Here is a 17527-nt window from a genome sequence, read left to right as displayed (position 1 = left end):
GGCAGGATATGTGTTCTGTCAGGTGACGTTACCCAAAAACATGTCCCTGTGGAAATGTCTGCTCCGTGAGCCGTGATAACTTTAAAATAACCTCTCTGTGTGATGCCCTGCTTGAGTATGAGATTAATTATTAATAGTGGTTTGTGGTGTGTGACAGAAAGGTTGAGGTTGTAATTTTGCTTTGAATGAATGTGTTCATGCACTCGGTCACCAAGTGATGTAAATGCATTTCACTCACATGTGTAATGCATTTGAAAAATACACTCCCCAGTTTGAATACGGTCCCAGGCTTTAGTATGCCACCAGTCATTTTTGGGCAACATGTGGAACAATGTTGTCATCTAATGGTGGATAGTTGTAATTGCAGTTCAGCCTTCCACAGATGTGAGATGTATTTTAGCTGAGCAGGGAAATAAGTATAGAGGACAATCTCCCTAAAGCATTGCTATTTTACATACTTATGAGAAAATGTCAAGGCCACACAATTGACAGCAATGTGATTAGCATAGGTCACTACAGATGTTCCTGTATTTTACATGACATTGACATGACATTTACCTAGACTTGATTGTTAGGGGAGATTAGTCTATTTGTCTGTCAATCATCTTTAAGGCTAGGACTGATGGAGAAATGCCACATTATAATCACAAATCTCCCTCATAGAGGTGGTATTTACTGCTATGTTTGTTATATGTCAGTATATGACATATGGCATATCTTTTTTTGAATATATACTGTAGTTTATGATTTGTTTAGATCCCTGTACATTTCAGTTTTTTTTAATATTTTTTTGTGTTAAAGCAAAATATTTAGCTTCTATTCTACCCTGGGCAGCATCAGCACAAAGCTGTGGAGTTGAACTAATTCACTAAACCCTTAACCACAGGCAAACGATGGTTGAAAAAGATTTTTATATATATATGTGTGTGTGTGTGTGTGTGTTTTTCAAGCATTGTTTGCCTTATATGATTGTTATGCATATATATGTTATATATATGCATAATTTTAGGGAAATAAATGCACTGTTGATTAAGAATTGTAAATTGTTGAATTATTCAGAAGCACAATAAACTATTTGCTAACTTTGCGTTTATGCTGGAGGGATTCACTATTGAAGCATTGGGCAGATCCTCTGTCACTTTAAATAAAAATACACACCAAAGCAATTTAGAGTGTTTTTTTTAATGGAAGCTTGTTTCCGGCACAGAATAAAAAATAATAAAAAAAAGATAATTGTGACTTTTACACAATTCAGACTTTTTTTTTATTTATTTTTTATTGCGAGTTATAATTAGCCTGGTAATACCAAACTCTGCTACTTCGCTTTGCTTCGTAGACAGAGTCTGGCATGGCATAATTGAAAAGCGTTTTCTTTCTCGCGGGGAGGCGCTTGTCTGAAGTTTAAAATCATTGGTTCCCGTAAGCCAATCACATAACGTTTGGTTATGGCGTGTGTTATGCGCATGCTCAGCCGCATCTAACTTCCACTGTAAACACATGTAGTATGATGCGAAAACAAAACTATCGAGCGAAATACCGGAGTGAACATGGCTGTGAACGACTTTTGCAGATTATGTGAAGTAAATCTACGCATCCACGGTACAATCAGCGTCTACGTCACGGCTCTCAGCCCGCCCTCTGTTCGTTGATTGGCCGGCTGTTTTCAGGCCGGAGGAAAACGGAAAGCTATTACGCTGTCTCAGACTGAGTACAGAAGCGAAATGAAATTGAGCGGAAGTAAGAAGTCTGACGTAGTCAGGCTAAGTTATAATACCAGAATTGCGAGAAAACTTTTTTTCTCAGAATTGCATTTACATCACAATTCTGACTTTATAACTCACAATTGCGAGTTTATATCTCTCATTTCGGAGAAAAAAAAAGGCAGAATTGTGAGATAAAATGTCGCAATTAACTTTTCTTTGTTACGTGTCGGAAACAAGCTTCCGTAGTTTTTACAGTTGGAGAGAGTAGTTTTTATTTTCATATCATCATTAACCAGTGGTGTAGTCTACGTGATACGCAGGTATACGCCGTATACCCACTAGAAAAGGCCAAGGATTTGCGTATACCCACTTAAAAAAAGCGTGAGGATACGTATCAACTTCGTTTTGTGTCAGAACTTTCACACTTTCATTCATAAATTCACCCCGTCTGTGTTTGCGAAGCGACGGATCGAATCGCGGAATCCAGTCACAAATGGAACTTGATATATAAAGCAGACCGTCACGGAATTAGGCTATTTTTGAATGAATAAATCAAAAGTAGCTGCTGTACAATGAATCAAATCTCGATATGGACTAGTGTCTATGAATATTAAAGCTAAAAGAGACTGCAATTGTTCTACGCGTCTCTGGGAATGAGCGCTCAGTGTAGCCTATGCTCCACTAACCTACACACACACACACACACACACACACAGAAGCACGCGTGACTCACGCTCGTGGTGTTTTCAGCGTTTCACTGTATTGAGACATGATGTAAGCTACACATGTGCATTTCATCGCAGAGCTGCTATGAGAGTCACTTGATGAGAATTTCACCATTTCATTTGATAAAACTATCGTCATTCATTCGTTTCATATACACACAGAAACTGTTATGTCTTTACGACAACCTGTCAAAATAAAAGTTCTGTATAACTTGAAGAAATTATAACAGAAATATATTACTATTGCACAGAGTATACTTCAGGCCTAATAATAATAATAATAATAATAATAGTTTATTAAAACACACAGAAACTCAAATGTCTACAACCCACCAAAATAAAAGTTCGGTCTAACTCAAATTAATTAGAAAGGAATTGCACAGTAAAATGTATTTTAAAATAACATTTTTTTCAAAAACACCATTTCTAAAAGTAAATTTGTATTTGTGCCTATAATGTTTTTTTTTTTTTAAATTGTTGATAATTGTCAACTGATAAAACCTGTGCTTCAGGGACCATATTCATATAACAAATAAATAAGTTGATAACACTTAGTATTTCATAATGCTCTCAATTACATGTCGATGCATACCGTATGCATTAGTGAGTGTGGTGGTGCTTATGGGGTGACGCCCTGGGCTGGGTGAGTATGCGGCGGCGGGGGGGAGCTGGGGGTGTTATATTAGAGTATACTCACTACAAAAAACTAGACTACACCACTGTCATTAACTGGTAATGAATTGAATAAGACTGGGGCAAGAAAAGCACAAATATTCAGAAGACTGTTTAAAAAAAAAAAAAACACTCCAACAACACCTGAGTATTGTGACAGTGAGTTCTGCGCTGGCAAGACGTATGTCCATTTTCTTCATAAATTGTACAAATCTTGTTGTGAATGTCCTGGTTCTCTTGCCATCACAGATTACCTGGGCCCACCTCGAGGATGTCCACTGCGGGCAGTGAGAGTTCTCCTCGAGGGTCCATCAGTTCAGCAGGGAATCGCCGCAGTCAGGTGTTCAGCGATAAAGCCAAACCTGCAGCAGCTCAGGCCAAAGGTAACACAACTTCACTGACTTCTGAACCCGAACATTACATCATAGCAGATAAAAGCGGGGCCGTATTTCATTAAAAAGGCTTTTTTTGTGGCAGCTTTAAGCACATTTACCTCTACAGGGTCCTTCCAGGTTATTTGATATGTGATTTGATCATGCCTTGGAAAAATGAGTCAATTGTCTGTATTTCATTTATTTATTTATTTAAATAATGCTGACTAGCTACACCCCCTGGCAACGTGTTTTTTCACAAATTGAATAAAGAAAGATTCTCATGCTTTAACTATGTAGGGCAAAATTCGTGACACGCATGAGGTTTGTTTATTAATTAAAAAGTAAAAAATTAAATATCTTCTGTTATTTGTATTTTAAAGACTAATTAAGTATTCAAAGTTATGGGGCTAATCTATATTTACCCTGTAGGTTGTGTGCAGTGTACATGCAATTTATAGGATTTATTTTTAATATAAATTATTTTTTTTGTATCCAGCAAGTATTGTATTTTTTACATTGTCACAGCATATTTTAATTGTAGACTTTTTTCTTTAAAAAAACAACAATTCATTTATTCATCAAGGAATCATGAAAAAAAAAGGATCATGATTTCCATAAAAAAGTTTTTTGATAGTAATAAGAAATGTGTCTTGAGCACTAAATCAGCATATTAGAATGATTTCTGTAGGATCATGTGACATTAAATTGTATTCTGAATTTGTGTATTCACTAAAACAATATCTAAATGTAAAACTTTCATCTTGGTTAACATTATCCGGTAGCCTACGTGGCCTCGTAAAGTCAGCAGAAAACTTTATAAGCATTTTCTGGAATAAGGTGCGCTGATGATTTATGCACAATAATATAAAGCGGGTCAATTTAGAGTTCATGTTGACTTTAAGCGGTCACTGTGTTAAAATGGGCCGACCACATCTCTGTGTTCGCAGCAGTTAATGTAGCAGTCAGTGCTGGAAATAACTGCTTATAATGACCTTGAGTGAAGCTAGTCACACAAACCCTAGCTGAGATGTTTGAAAGATGTGTGTGTGTGTGTGTGTGGCACCGGCTTTGAAAGCTGAGTGAATGGAGTGTTTCTGCATTAATTGAGCTCCAATTAGTGTTTTTTGGGGGCATGAGAATGTGGTGACAGTGAAAGAGAGACAGAGAGAGGAGGAGGTTTCCACAGTGTCTTGTTTTAGGCACTATCCTGTTTTTCTACTGTATGTTTGTTTACATATTGCTAGGTATTGAAATTCCTAGGTATTTTTCAAAGCAGATTCTTCTAATGGCAGACTTTGACAGTTTGCTTAAAGTATTCTATGCCCATGTTTACAAGGACTCTCTTTTTAACAGTATTTTGGTGAATCTCCTGAATGCAATAGCTTGTGTGCAGTTGAAGAGTTCAGATGTGTTGGTCTTGTGATAGTGAAAGTTAGTAAATGGTGTCAGCCGACTGATTCTCCCATATTACATTTAGCTCTGTTATTCTGACTGTGAGAATGTGAATTACAGAGCAAAGGAGTTCTCCTCCTCTTCTTTCTCTCTCTCTCTCTCTCTCTCTCTCTCTCTCTCAAAATATCTTCTTTTGTGTTCAGCAGAAGAAAGAAACTCACACAGGTTTGGAACAACTTGAGAATGAGTAAATGATGACAGAATTTTGTCAACTAAACATCTATCCCTTTAAGCAAATTCAAAGTTGTCACACAAACTGTATTTTGTAAAAACAAAACAAACAAAAAAAACAGTTGTATTTGTAGAGTTGTAATTTGTAATCCACTTTAAATTTACTTTTTTTTTGGTTATTATTTATTATCCAGTGTTTGCAAGTGTTTAAATGGCTAATTTTCCCATTAATGTCCATATTCTGGTTGAGTTTTTATTTACAGCAATTGCAGTATTCATGTATACTATTGGCTTAATCAGATTATGGCAGTTGCCTTAACATGTTTACATAAATCATCAAAATATGATGTAATATATTAAACACCAATAATGAGTGAGCAGGATGATTTCACAGGTTTGAAGAATCAAATCTAGGCTACAAGATCCAGGTCTCAAAAGTCTAGTGAACAAATATTCAGTATGGGTTTTATTTCAGTGACTTAAAAAAAAATGTTTTCACTAACCACGTATAAACATAATGTTCTCAAAACGACAAACTTTTACATATTATTGTAGCAGAGTTTGTGCTGAATACAGTGTAATCCGACTTAAAAGTAACAGAAATGAACACAAATGTCAGCGCATGTCAAAACACCTCCAGGACCCAGAAAACACCTCAGACCCCAGAGGGTGAATTGAAAATTTCTTGTACATGTAAACATGATGACTGTATTCAACAGAGGAAAAATAACACTGACAAGCTGCAATATGAAACAGACATGAACTGGTAATTCACTTTCAGAAAAAAGGTACAAAAGCTGTCACTGGCAGTATCCTTTCATAAAAGTACTATTTTAAAGAGTGCAGTACCTTAAACATTAGTACCTAAAGTGTACATATTAGTGCCTAAATGGTCCATATTAGCATCTTTTAAAAGGGTCCCCTTTTTTCCTGAGAGGGTTGGTCAGCCCTCATGGGGTGGTCATCTGAGTCTAATGATAGCTGTTATTCTGCCGTGGAGAAATAATCACTTAAATATGGACTTTAAGAGGAACTGAGAGAGGCCACAAACCCTGAGGGCACAAAGTTGCTGTAGAGATTCCTGAAGATATGGAGGTGACAGCTAGATTATTTCTGCCTTTTCGTTGTGCATAGTTAGTTTTGCTGTTCATTGTTGTAGAATTTGTTTTGTGGTACAAGATCTTTTTCTCTCTCTCAACTTTAATCTCTATAACTAAGCCAGGGTTTTTTTTTTTTGACCTATCCCCCTCTCGGCCCCTCTCTTTCCTCTCTCTACCTATTGGAAGTCATTAGTGGTCTGACCCACTTCTCTCTGGCTTGCATGGCTAATTGGACCTTAATCACTTCCTAATTGCCGCTTTGTTTCTTTGCCGCTCATTAAATGCTAAACTGAATGAGATGGGAACAGTGTTTCTCCCCATGTCAGATCACTGAATAAAATATGCAAATAAAATAAACAACAAATGCTGAACCTGAAAAATAAAGAAACATTTGAGCTTTTTCTTTAGCAGTGCAGTCAGTCTTAACTTAAGTGCATAACATTTCAGTGTGATATATATCTGAATAAACAACACTATATCTATAGTGGGAATCTATAGTTTTATATATCTCTTCTGCTAGATCTGCAGCATTAGTATACTGTTTTTCGAGTTTTTGGGCACTTGAGGTCTTTTGGACCACCAGCCGCCTGACCGAGCGAGTGTGTTCAGCGTGATCTACAGGCTCGGAGGGAGGGGGGTGGAGAGAGGGACAGCGGGGTGCTTGCGGTTAGCGTTTTATTTGCAGTGTAACTCCTGCGAGTGAACTCCACTACTGAGACTCTACAGGCTGGACTGACTGTGAAACCAGCACACTTTAACAAATGGACTTCTCAGGTGAATGGGAGACCGATAACTTGCTGATTTAAATTTAATGTTTTTCTTTTTGCAAACAGTTTTGATTGTGTACTGTATGTCACACAGAACACAATAGCTAAATTTGGCCTCTAGCGTTTGAATGGGCATTGAAGTCTTACTCGCTGTTTTAGTGTAAACTGTTTAGAGTGGATCTCAGTTGGCTGTCTGCTGCTCACTACTAGAATAACATTAGCTCAAGAGTTACTAACCTTTTATGGCCAGGGAGACCGGTTTCAATATGCATCTCTGGTTCAACTTTCAAGCTTTTTCTTCTGTTTTTCTTAGCATTTGATTCAATCTACTTTAATTATCGCTTTATTTCCCTTATAGGTTCTTCTTCCACAACACTGCACTGGACTAAAGTCCAATTTGGTTTTCAGATCTGATCTTTAGTATCACTGATTGTTATTGTTGTATCTGTTTCTATAGTAATGATGTCAGTGCAGTTCCAAGAGACTTTCTCATACATTATTTGATGTTATGTTTCCTTTGATGAAAAATCACTTGAAATCTGATCATTCTGTTTGACTCGTTTGCAAAAATGAGATTTTAATTGGATTTCAAAGCACAAATTGGATCGGGTTTGTATCCATCAGATTGCTGTTCCTAGATGGAGGAAAAAGATGTGAAATCTGATCTGACCGTTCCAGTGTTGTTATTGTTAACTATAACAAAAAATGGGGGTAATTGAAAGAAGCTGAAATATTAAATGAGATAGTTCAACTTTAAAAACTTTTCACTGAAGAAGTTGATGAACTAAGATGACTAAAACAGATGACTGAAATAAAACGAATTAAAGCTACGTAAAAATATTAAGGCAAAAACTAAAAATGAAAAAAGCTCATAACAGAATTTCTAAAACATAAACTAAAATGAAAACTGAATGTATACAAATAAAAGTCAATTCAAAATATTAATAAATGCTATAGTAGTACATAAATAATCTTAAAGTCTCCCTGTGGTGAAAATCCAGTTTTTAATGTTGTTTATATGTCTATGTGATGTTTGAAATATACTTTAAGACAAACCATGTTCAAATTCATAAGTCAACACCATTGCTGAGTATTTTCTCCTTAAAACTGCAGTGAACCAAAGACAGTCTCAAAAACGCAGTTTGAAATCGCTGGTGTTTCTGACGTCACAAACTACCTTGTAACCAATCACGTCAACGAGTGGATCTCTGAGCTGGTGTGAGTGAGTGGAGGCGGGGCTAATTTTGCATATTCATAGAACCGCGTACACTAAATGAGCAAGTGTGTAGAGTTACATTCAAGCTATTTTAAGGCATGAAGAATTTTTTTTCAAGAAAAAAAACTTTTAAATATGACATTTGGGTGATCAAAGATGAGTTTTAAGGGATACAATTATTGACTACAGGGAGACTTTAAATAACACTGGACTATTCAAACTGAAACGGTTCTGTTCGATTTTAAGTGGATTCTAAAGCAGATTTGAATTTGAATTTAAATTTCGTCCAAATGTGGCACACATATGAATGTGTTTTGAATTGAACTCCTTCTCCAACATATGCAGTCCAACTGTCTCAATGTCCATTATTGACTGTTTTTGTGTGTTTCACCCTCACCTCTCATGTGGTTTCCTCTCCAGAATCATCAGAGAGTATCACCTCACAAGGCGTGACTGAGCACGCTCTGTCATCCCTGGTGTCCGCCTGCACCTCTGTCAGCACCAGCACTGTGGCATCTTCATCTTCATCTTCATCTTCGTCATCAGCCATCCCCCATCCCAACTCGAGTAGCAAACCCTGGAGAATCAAATCTCAGAGCACCAAGCACACTGCTACCTCCTCCGCTTCCTCAACGGTGCTTTCCATCAAGCCAGATCTCCAAGCCAAGCAGCCCGTGCCTGCAGATCCGACACCGAAAGCTGTGCCTCAGAAGTCCATGCTGGAGAAACTCAAACTTTTCAATAGCAAAGGAGGTTCCAAATCATCCGCGCAAACAGAGGGCGCTGTTACGCCGACAGGAGGAAAAGATGCCGGCTTGGGTTCGGAAAGAGTCGAGGCTGGTTCCAATACAGATCCCTTTGAGGAAACGGATGGTAATGTCAGACCCACGAACGGATCAAGTTCTTTTAACATGACGACCAGCAGCCCAAAGATTGCACTGAAGGGCATTGCGCAGCGGACATTTAGCCGGGCGCTCACGGCAAAAAAAGCCTCAACTAAAGCTGCAGAGAAAGAGAAGGAAAAAGCTAAGGACAAGGAAAAAAACGGGAAGGAGTCCAAGCGTGTCCCTGCCTTGGAAAAGGTAGAGACCAAAGAAGAGGTTAAGGAGGAAGTTGTTCCCTCAAGCGGAGTTGCCCTCTCAGAGGCAGAGCCCAGGAAAGCCTCCAAGATCGGCATCTTTATACCCAAAGGTGGCAAGGTGGGCGTTACCAAGAAAGATAGCTCCGCCCCTGCACATAGCGGAATTCCAAAACCAGGAAGTAAAAGCACAGGAAATGGAGCGGTAAAAAGCTCAGCGCTGCCTCTCGGTGGTAAAGATAATGAGAGGCCACGCAGTATGCGTCTGGGAGGGGGTCTGGGACTTCATAGGGACAGTCGGCATTCCTCGTCTTCTTCCAGCCTGGCTTCCACCGAGGGCAAAGGACACCAAACGCACAGTGGTGCCCCAGTGGCCAACGGAACACAATCCACGGCCTGCAACACGGTCAGTGTGCAGCTGCCTCAACCCCAGCAGCAGTACAACCACCCCAACACAGCCACCGTAGCACCCTTCATGTACAGGTGAGACTGTTGTTGAGATTTTCAGCTGAAAACAGGTCTAAAAATACCGTAGAATTAGATTGAAGGACGGACTTGAGCCATATCCAGAGATCATAGGGGGTCTTTTAACTTGGGCAAGTATGCAACCATCTAGCAGCCAGTGTTGTTAACTGAAACTAAGGGGCCGTTTACTTTTTATGCATTTTGGACGTTCATTTATACGACAATGGTGCTTTGGGGGCCTGAAAACACAAACTTTTGAAAACGATTTTCAAAGTGCAAGTTTAAAAAAAACGATACTGTTATCATCTCCATATAAACTACACAAAGCAAATTTGTGAAAACAGCGACGTCATGTTCATGCGCATCACGTGTTCAGTCAATAGGCGCTTATTGTTTCTTTATAAAGTGACATCGCCAACTACTGGCCTGGCTTGAATAATACAGCGTTTATAGTTGTTTTCACGCATCCATGTTAAAAATGTTTTTGTTAATTGAAATATAGCTCAAATAAAATATAAATACTGATAAACAATCTTTTTTTAACTTTATTTTAAAGTATAGTCAAAGCACTAAAATTATTACAACTGGAATAGAAATAGATTAAATCTAAACATTAGTATTTAATTTTTTTATAAAAATGACAAAAGCACAATTATTAAAACTTAAACTTTAATAAAGAAAATACTTGTACATGAATTATGCTACTATGAGACACATTTATGATATTAATCAGAAATAAAAAATCTGATTTTAGTTCAAATTCGGATTTCAGACCATGTTAAAATGTGGAACTAATGAATCAGATTTGATTTGTATTTTGCTGTGAACTAAAATGTAAACTCCAAAAAAGCATATTTTCCATTTCCTGCAGTCCAACTTATAAAAAGAAAGATAGAAAGAAAGAAAGACAGAAAGAAAATTAGAAGTGTTACCTTAGAAACTAATTGAAATAAAATAAGCTTAAAATTGACGAGTGTGAATTTTTTTTTTTTTTTTTTTTTTTTTATACATCTAGTGCAGAATGTACTGTTATGAATGTAATACATATTAGATGGACTGATAAATAAAATTGATTAATTCCAAAACAGCATTGCTCATTTGTATATAGTTTATGAGACCTCATTGCATATGGCTCTAGTAAGTGTGCATGCATGTTCACATGCGTATGACTCCCCGTCAGGCTCAGCTGTGAAGCGTTTGACTGGTATTTCCTCTGAAACAGACTCTTTGCCCTGTGTTTGTTTTCCATAAAGGATTCCATTAGTCAGCCCATGACTTCTGCTGACAACGATGTCATAGAAAATGTGTGCATGCTTATCTACATGAATGATCACATTTTTATTTTTAACCCCTGTGTTTTTAGATCTCAGAATGAGATAGATGGAAACATTGGCTCAAACCCAAGCTCTGGATGCCTCAGTAGTGACTCCTGTAGCTTCAGTAAGATCAGCCAGTCTTCAACTGAGGACCTGTCAGGTAACCTGTTCAATTTACATCAGAAGACCATTTTCTGTTGGTAATAATATAAATCTACATATCATATATATATATATATATATATATATATATATATATATATATATATATATATATATATATATATAAGTCTCTTCTGCTCACCATGCCTGCATTTATTTAATGAAAAATACAGAAAAAACAGTAATATTGTGAAATATTATTACAATTTAAATGTGTTTTCTTTTTAATATATTTTAAAATGTAATTTATTCTGTGATCAAAGCTGAATTTTCTAATATGCTGATTTGCTGCTCAAGAAACATTTCTTATTAATGTAAGTGTTGAAAACAGTTGTGCTGCTTAATATTTTTTTGTGGAAACTGATAGATTTTTTCAGGATTCTTGATGAATAGAAAGGTGAACAGCATTTATTTAAAAAAGAAAAGGTGTATAACATTTATACATTTCTTTACTGTAACATTTATTCAATTCAATGTGTCCTTGCAGAATAAAAGTAATAATTTCTTTAAAGACAAAATCTTACTGACCCCAACATTTTAAACAGTAGTATTTAAATACTGATATATGATATAAAGTGTAAAAATGAATGTCCTATTTTCAGGTGAAGATCCAGAGTCCAGACGCCTGAGGACAGTCAAAAACATTGCTGACCTGAGACAAAATTTAGAAGAGACCATGTCAAGTTTGCGGGGGACGCAAATCACACACAGGTAGACGCATCTACAGTATTTATTTCTTATCACAGCCTGGAGAACTTTCACAAAGAATGCACCTATAATCTGGTGTTAAAGAACCCAGAATCCTTCCTACATGAAGAACCTACAGTGAAATATCCAGAATCTTTTCAGTCTCCGAAGAACCATATATCCATCTCAAGAACCACATCCAGTGGCTAAGATGGAGAAGAAGACGGTTATTTGGTGAACCATGAAGGAAAGCACATTATTCTTCTATCCTCCATCCCACTCAAACTGGCAAAAACACAGGCTGCCATAAAAGGACACTTTTCTTTTTTTTTCACTATTTTCTCTTTTAAAGGACTTTTGGGGACTTTAGCTTATTCACCGTATCTTAATCACAACACGTAAATAGGAAAATGTTGGCGTTATTTTGTCACTTATTGGGAGCAGTATGCTAGCTGGAGCCATTTACCTCCAGTCTTTGTGCTAAGCTAGGCTAGCGGTGGGTGCGTCAGACAGAGTTACAGCACTCACAGAGATGAAGGGTATGTATGGACTTATCTAACTCTGGGGGTATGGTGAATAAGCTGAAGTCCAAAAAAGTCGGCGTGTTCCTTTAAAACAGTAGCACGTAACTATTCCTTCCTCAGCTTGACGTGTCCACTGGCTCCTTGGTGGTTTTTTTCCATCTCGGTCTATTCTTAAAACCGTTTTTGTTCCTCTTTTTGATTATTCATCTAATTGACCTAGACTGCATTGCTATGATGGCATAATGCAGTAATTGTGAACTGCTGAAAAAGTCCATTTTAGGGCAAAATGAGAGCAGCAAGGCATTTTTGTTTCCTGAGGTTTTACAATTCCTCAGTACTATTTATAAAAAAGATTCTCAAATAAAAGGAAATGTTGTAATTGAATTCTGTTTGGTGAAATTACCATAGCAACTGTAGTTTTGAGGACTAAACTATACTACAACAGCATACAGCTGTTGGTAAAACTTGGTATGAGCTACCAATGTAATAATAATAATAATCATGGTACATTTTATTTTAGAAGTTCATATGAACCATGTGTTTCCATTTACGTATTAATATGATATGTGTGTGAGTGTATACACACACACTTTAGATTAGGGTCCAATTCTCACTATTAACTAATTATTAACTACGACTTTTGCCTCAGTAAACTCCTAATTACTGCTTATTAAGAGTTTGTAAGGTAGTTGAGTTTAAGTATTGGGTTGTATAAGGGATGTAGAATATGGTCATGCAGAATTAATAAACAGCCAAGTAATATGCATGCTAATAAGCAATAATAGTGAGAATTGGACCCTAAACTAAAGTGTTACCTTTAAGGACACAGATACTAAAATGAAAAGGGAAGTTGTTAAAACAAGGAGCAAGTTAAGTTTGATTTCATATTGACTGAAAATGTTTTTTTCTCTCTCTCTCTTTCTCTCAGTACACTGGAAACCACTTTTGATGGTAGCGTGACCACTGAAATGAGCGGTCGCAGCATCCTCAGCATGGCATCACGACCTGCGCCGATGTCCTGGGCCAGTCGCATGGGCCCGTCCAGTCCCCGTCTACAAGCAGGAGATGCTCCCTCGGTCGGTAACGGGTACCAGTCCCGGAGCGGAGGGGTGGCGTCCGGCCAAGGCCGGTATCTGTACCCGGGTCCTCTCCGGAAGCAGCTGGCAGCGCGTGGCAGTGCCCTCTGTGGTCTGGAGCTGGGGGACAGGGTGGAGGATCTGGAGCTGGCGGGAGTGGGGCTGGAAATGAGTGGATATATGAGTGATGGAGACGTGCTGGCTAAGAACGCCCGCACTGATGAGCTGACCAGCGGGTGAGTGTGAAACCTGGTCGTCATTGGTTAGTGTGGTTTTTCAGTGGCTGATATAAGTAAAGGTGTTGTCTTCATGTAGTTTAGTGAAGATAAAAGGAAAATTAAAAGGCAGTTTAAAGGGTGCACAACTACATTTACACAAGTGATAATTCTTTGTTGGTCCTAGAAGATATCCAGCCAGTTATATTCCTAACCCTTGCTGAGAAATGATTCTGTTAAGTGCCTTCGCTTAAGGGAGTGGGTTGACGTAAATATATCTCGTTTCTATTTACTGTAATGAGATTTTCATTACAGTTCATATATTTGCACATTACCATGTGGCATAAAGATAATCAAATGAATCATGCTTTCTGTGAAGACCTGTGAACTTATCCATGTGGGCATTTTAGTGTTGTTTTATTGCAGTGTAGCCACTAGAGGGTGAGATAGCTCTCTAAATATGAATTTATATGTTTTTTTTCTCAAGGCTAATGCATTTTCTTATTGAGATCGTAAGTCCGTGTGTGACTATCACAGTCAGAAATGAACTTTTCCATTAAAGGGCAATATTCACCTCCTGGAATTAATTTCCAGGGGCATTTTTTTTTTACCTTTGTAAGGGCAAGTTTTATGATTACCTTATTAAATCTAATGGATAGTGTTAACTAAGAGCCAAATTTTACATTTGGGCATTGGTTTAGGATATGTGCTAAATCAGTAAAAGATTTACAGTTTAAAAGTTTGGGGTCTGTAAGATTTGATCATAAATACAGTAAACAATGTTGTGAAATATTATTACAATTTAAAATAACTGCAGTCATTACTCCTGTCATAATTTTCACATGATCGTTCAGAAATCATTCTAATATGCTGATTTCTTATTACTATCAGTGTTGAAAACAGTTGTGCAGCTTAATATTTTTGTGGAAACTGTGATACACTTTTTTTCAGGATTCAAAAGAACATTTGTAACTTTATACATGTCTTTAACATTGATCAATTTAATGCATCCTTCCTGAGTAAAATGACTAATTTCTTTAAATAAAAAACAACAACTTACAGACCCCAAACTAGTGTTTTTTGCTAATATTGCATTATATAATAGTAGACGTGTTTTGACATTTTTTGGGGGACGCTCTTAAAAGCTGAGATGGATTTATTTTTCCCTCTCTACTGCCTTTGCATCAGAGCTCAGGAGAGACGCTAGTGAAGGGTTTGGGATTGTGTGTGTTTTTGATTTATATCAGTGTTGCCCTGATTCACTGGTTCAATTCTCACAGGTAGGTTTTAATTCAGGTGTTTGTTAAAAAAAACACTTATGACATCTAATGACGCAGGTGAGCACATTAAATGCAATACTGTCACCTTGCACTGGCCCTTTGGGCAGGAATAAAAGCGTCTTTGGTGCACTTGCATCCCCTGTACTGAGTGTACAGACTGGGATTTAACTCCCACTTCATGCTGAAACAAGCTGTCTGCATACCTTGACTGTGATAATGTGCAATTTAAACCTCTTGTGTTATTATTTCCTCACACCACGGTCTTCCTGTGAGGTTTAAGCACTACAAACCGTTCTAGTGCCTGTAACATAACCAGATTATAGAGAACGGGCCAGGAGACAGACAGGCTGCAATTACACCTGGCCGTAAGCCTGACTTCTGGGTGCAATATATCACGAAGATGTTAATTAATATAAAATTTAAACATCTGACAAAATCCTGTCACATTTTGCTCACTTTTACTGCACGTCATAGGGGTGCTATTGTAATTTTGACATTTTTAACGTGAAGCCCTTAACACTGACACTTAACTGAAAGGCCAATACAGACCCAAAGGAGTCTCTTATGTGCTTTAGTAAATGTCTCTTAAACTTGAGGATACCCTGCACAATAGATGATGTCATGAGCATTGAGGCAAGTGAAATCGGTATCGGGAGGCTTTATAGATCTCAAAGTTCACTAACATGTTTGAACCAGATCCCTCACGGAAAGGAGGCTCTATAATACCCGTGTTGGATCTGATTTCCCAAGTCTCAAAGTGGTTGTTTTCACAGTCCAATCTGGGCTGACGGGTTAAAAGCTTTACTGTAGAAATGCACCCCAGGCTGCTGGATGTATGAACACATATAGGTTGAGCTAATATGATCTCCTTCCTCTATTCATGATGGCAGCACTTTGATAATGGAGCGAAAGGTTTGTCACATTACATCATGTGTATCGTGCTGAAATTAAAATGTTCTTTACTTAAAAGAGGCTTTTATTACTGACATTGTGGTTACGTTGTCTCTGAGGCTATTGACTTTCCACAAAACAGATAATCATCTGGAATGAGATGGAAATGCTGGGAATTGTGCCATCTGTGGAGGTGAACACTGGTTAAAGTTTGACCATATAGGATAGTCTTGCATGGGATTTAGAGCTTTAGTTTGTTTAGGCTGTGTTTCACACATAAATTGGTTTATATTAGTGTAAATGCATGAACTCAAATTACGTGGAAACCATTTTGAAGATTGTCGCGAGATTGATTGTCTAATGTTCGGGTTTCTTTAGTAAAAAAAAGTATATTATTGTAGGATATTTAATATATGCTGGTGTTTTTGCATTTGTATTTTCTGAATATATCTCTTTTTTATATATATGAGCAATATCAATTATCTCAATGTTCCAGGATTGATTGATTGTGTGTGTGTGTGTGTGTGTGTGTGTGTGTGTGTGTGTGTGTGTGTGTGTGTGTGTGTGTGTATGCATATACAATCTTGAGACAATTAGAAGATTGTCTCATGTTTGATTGTCTTTTGTTCAGGCTTTTGGGATTTCAAAAAAAAAAAATATATATATATATATATATATATTAGTATTTTTGTATTCCTTCAAAACCTCCCAAAGAACATGTCTAGGAAGAATATTAGCCAAATTTCACAATACATTTTTTTTTTAATTAAATTTAGCATAAAGGCAATGAAGCCTGATCATTAAAGATATATTGCATTCTGACAGTAATGAGAATTTGAAAAGTGTGCCTAATTGTCATTAAAATAATTTAAAATAATGAATTGATTTTTATATATTGATTTCATGACTATTAAGCAAACTTTGCAAGTGTTTATATATATATGTGTGTGTGTGTCTTTACTTTTCATTTATCTCCTCAAAAATAAATAGCAATTCCTCCTTGAAATATCCATTTTGCTCAAATGTCAGACTCAAACATTAATCTATGACACCAATTTAGTCTTACTTTTCCTCTCTGAACTCTCTTTCCTTTTCACTCTCTTTCTCTTCCCTCTCTTTCTCCTCATGCGTTGCCCCTCTCCAAAAACCCCTTCAGGCTGTCTTGGCCCGGTCTGCTCATGGGGTGGGGGTTGTGTTTATGTGAGGGCGTGTGTGTGTGTGTGTGTGTGTGTGTGTGTGTGTGTGTGTTTTGGGGAAGGGGGTGGTTGGTTTAGCCTCCTCCCTCTTCACCAAACAGTCCAGCACACCGGCACAAATTTCAGCCATTCACACACACATACACACAAGAGTAGAGACATAGAATATAGTCCAGCACTAGAGAATACGCATGCAAAACCTATTCATAACCTCACACACTATTGCAAACAAATTCATCAGAGAGTCCAGAAAGCGTGTATTGAGAGGAGATCTCATCTCATCTGATGGATGTTTAAGACTGAAAGGTATGTCAGTCATTGTTGTCAATCTGTATGCGTAATGTGACCGTTAATGCTTTTAGAGACTGTAAAAATTAAAGACATTTTATTAACATTTATTGATTGTTTTTAGACTGTTTCTGTTTAGTGTAATCTAGATTTTACTTGCAGCATCAAA

The 17527-nt window shown here is 37.3% G+C and overlaps 1 protein-coding gene across 1 annotated transcript in view; it reads left to right on the top strand.

Moving 5' to 3' along the window:
* Positions 1-17527, top strand: part of nav2a (neuron navigator 2a) — a gene marked incomplete at its 5' end in the record, with an annotated part of 219686 nt that overhangs the window by 158278 nt on the left and 43881 nt on the right. The window contains 5 exons of the mRNA XM_084405293.1: positions 3350-3483; positions 8601-9741; positions 11087-11199; positions 11804-11912; positions 13341-13724. Of these exons, the coding sequence (XP_084261419.1) occupies positions 3350-3483; positions 8601-9741; positions 11087-11199; positions 11804-11912; positions 13341-13724 (1881 nt within the window). The remainder of the gene's footprint in view (positions 1-3349; positions 3484-8600; positions 9742-11086; positions 11200-11803; positions 11913-13340; positions 13725-17527) is intronic.

Source organism: Rutilus rutilus, assembly GCF_951802725.1.
Source record: "Rutilus rutilus genome assembly, chromosome: 3".
In the NCBI taxonomy this organism is placed as follows: domain Eukaryota; kingdom Metazoa; phylum Chordata; class Actinopteri; order Cypriniformes; family Leuciscidae; genus Rutilus; species Rutilus rutilus.
Note: the sequence above shows the minus strand (reverse complement) of the source record. Positions and strands in the feature narration are given on the sequence as shown.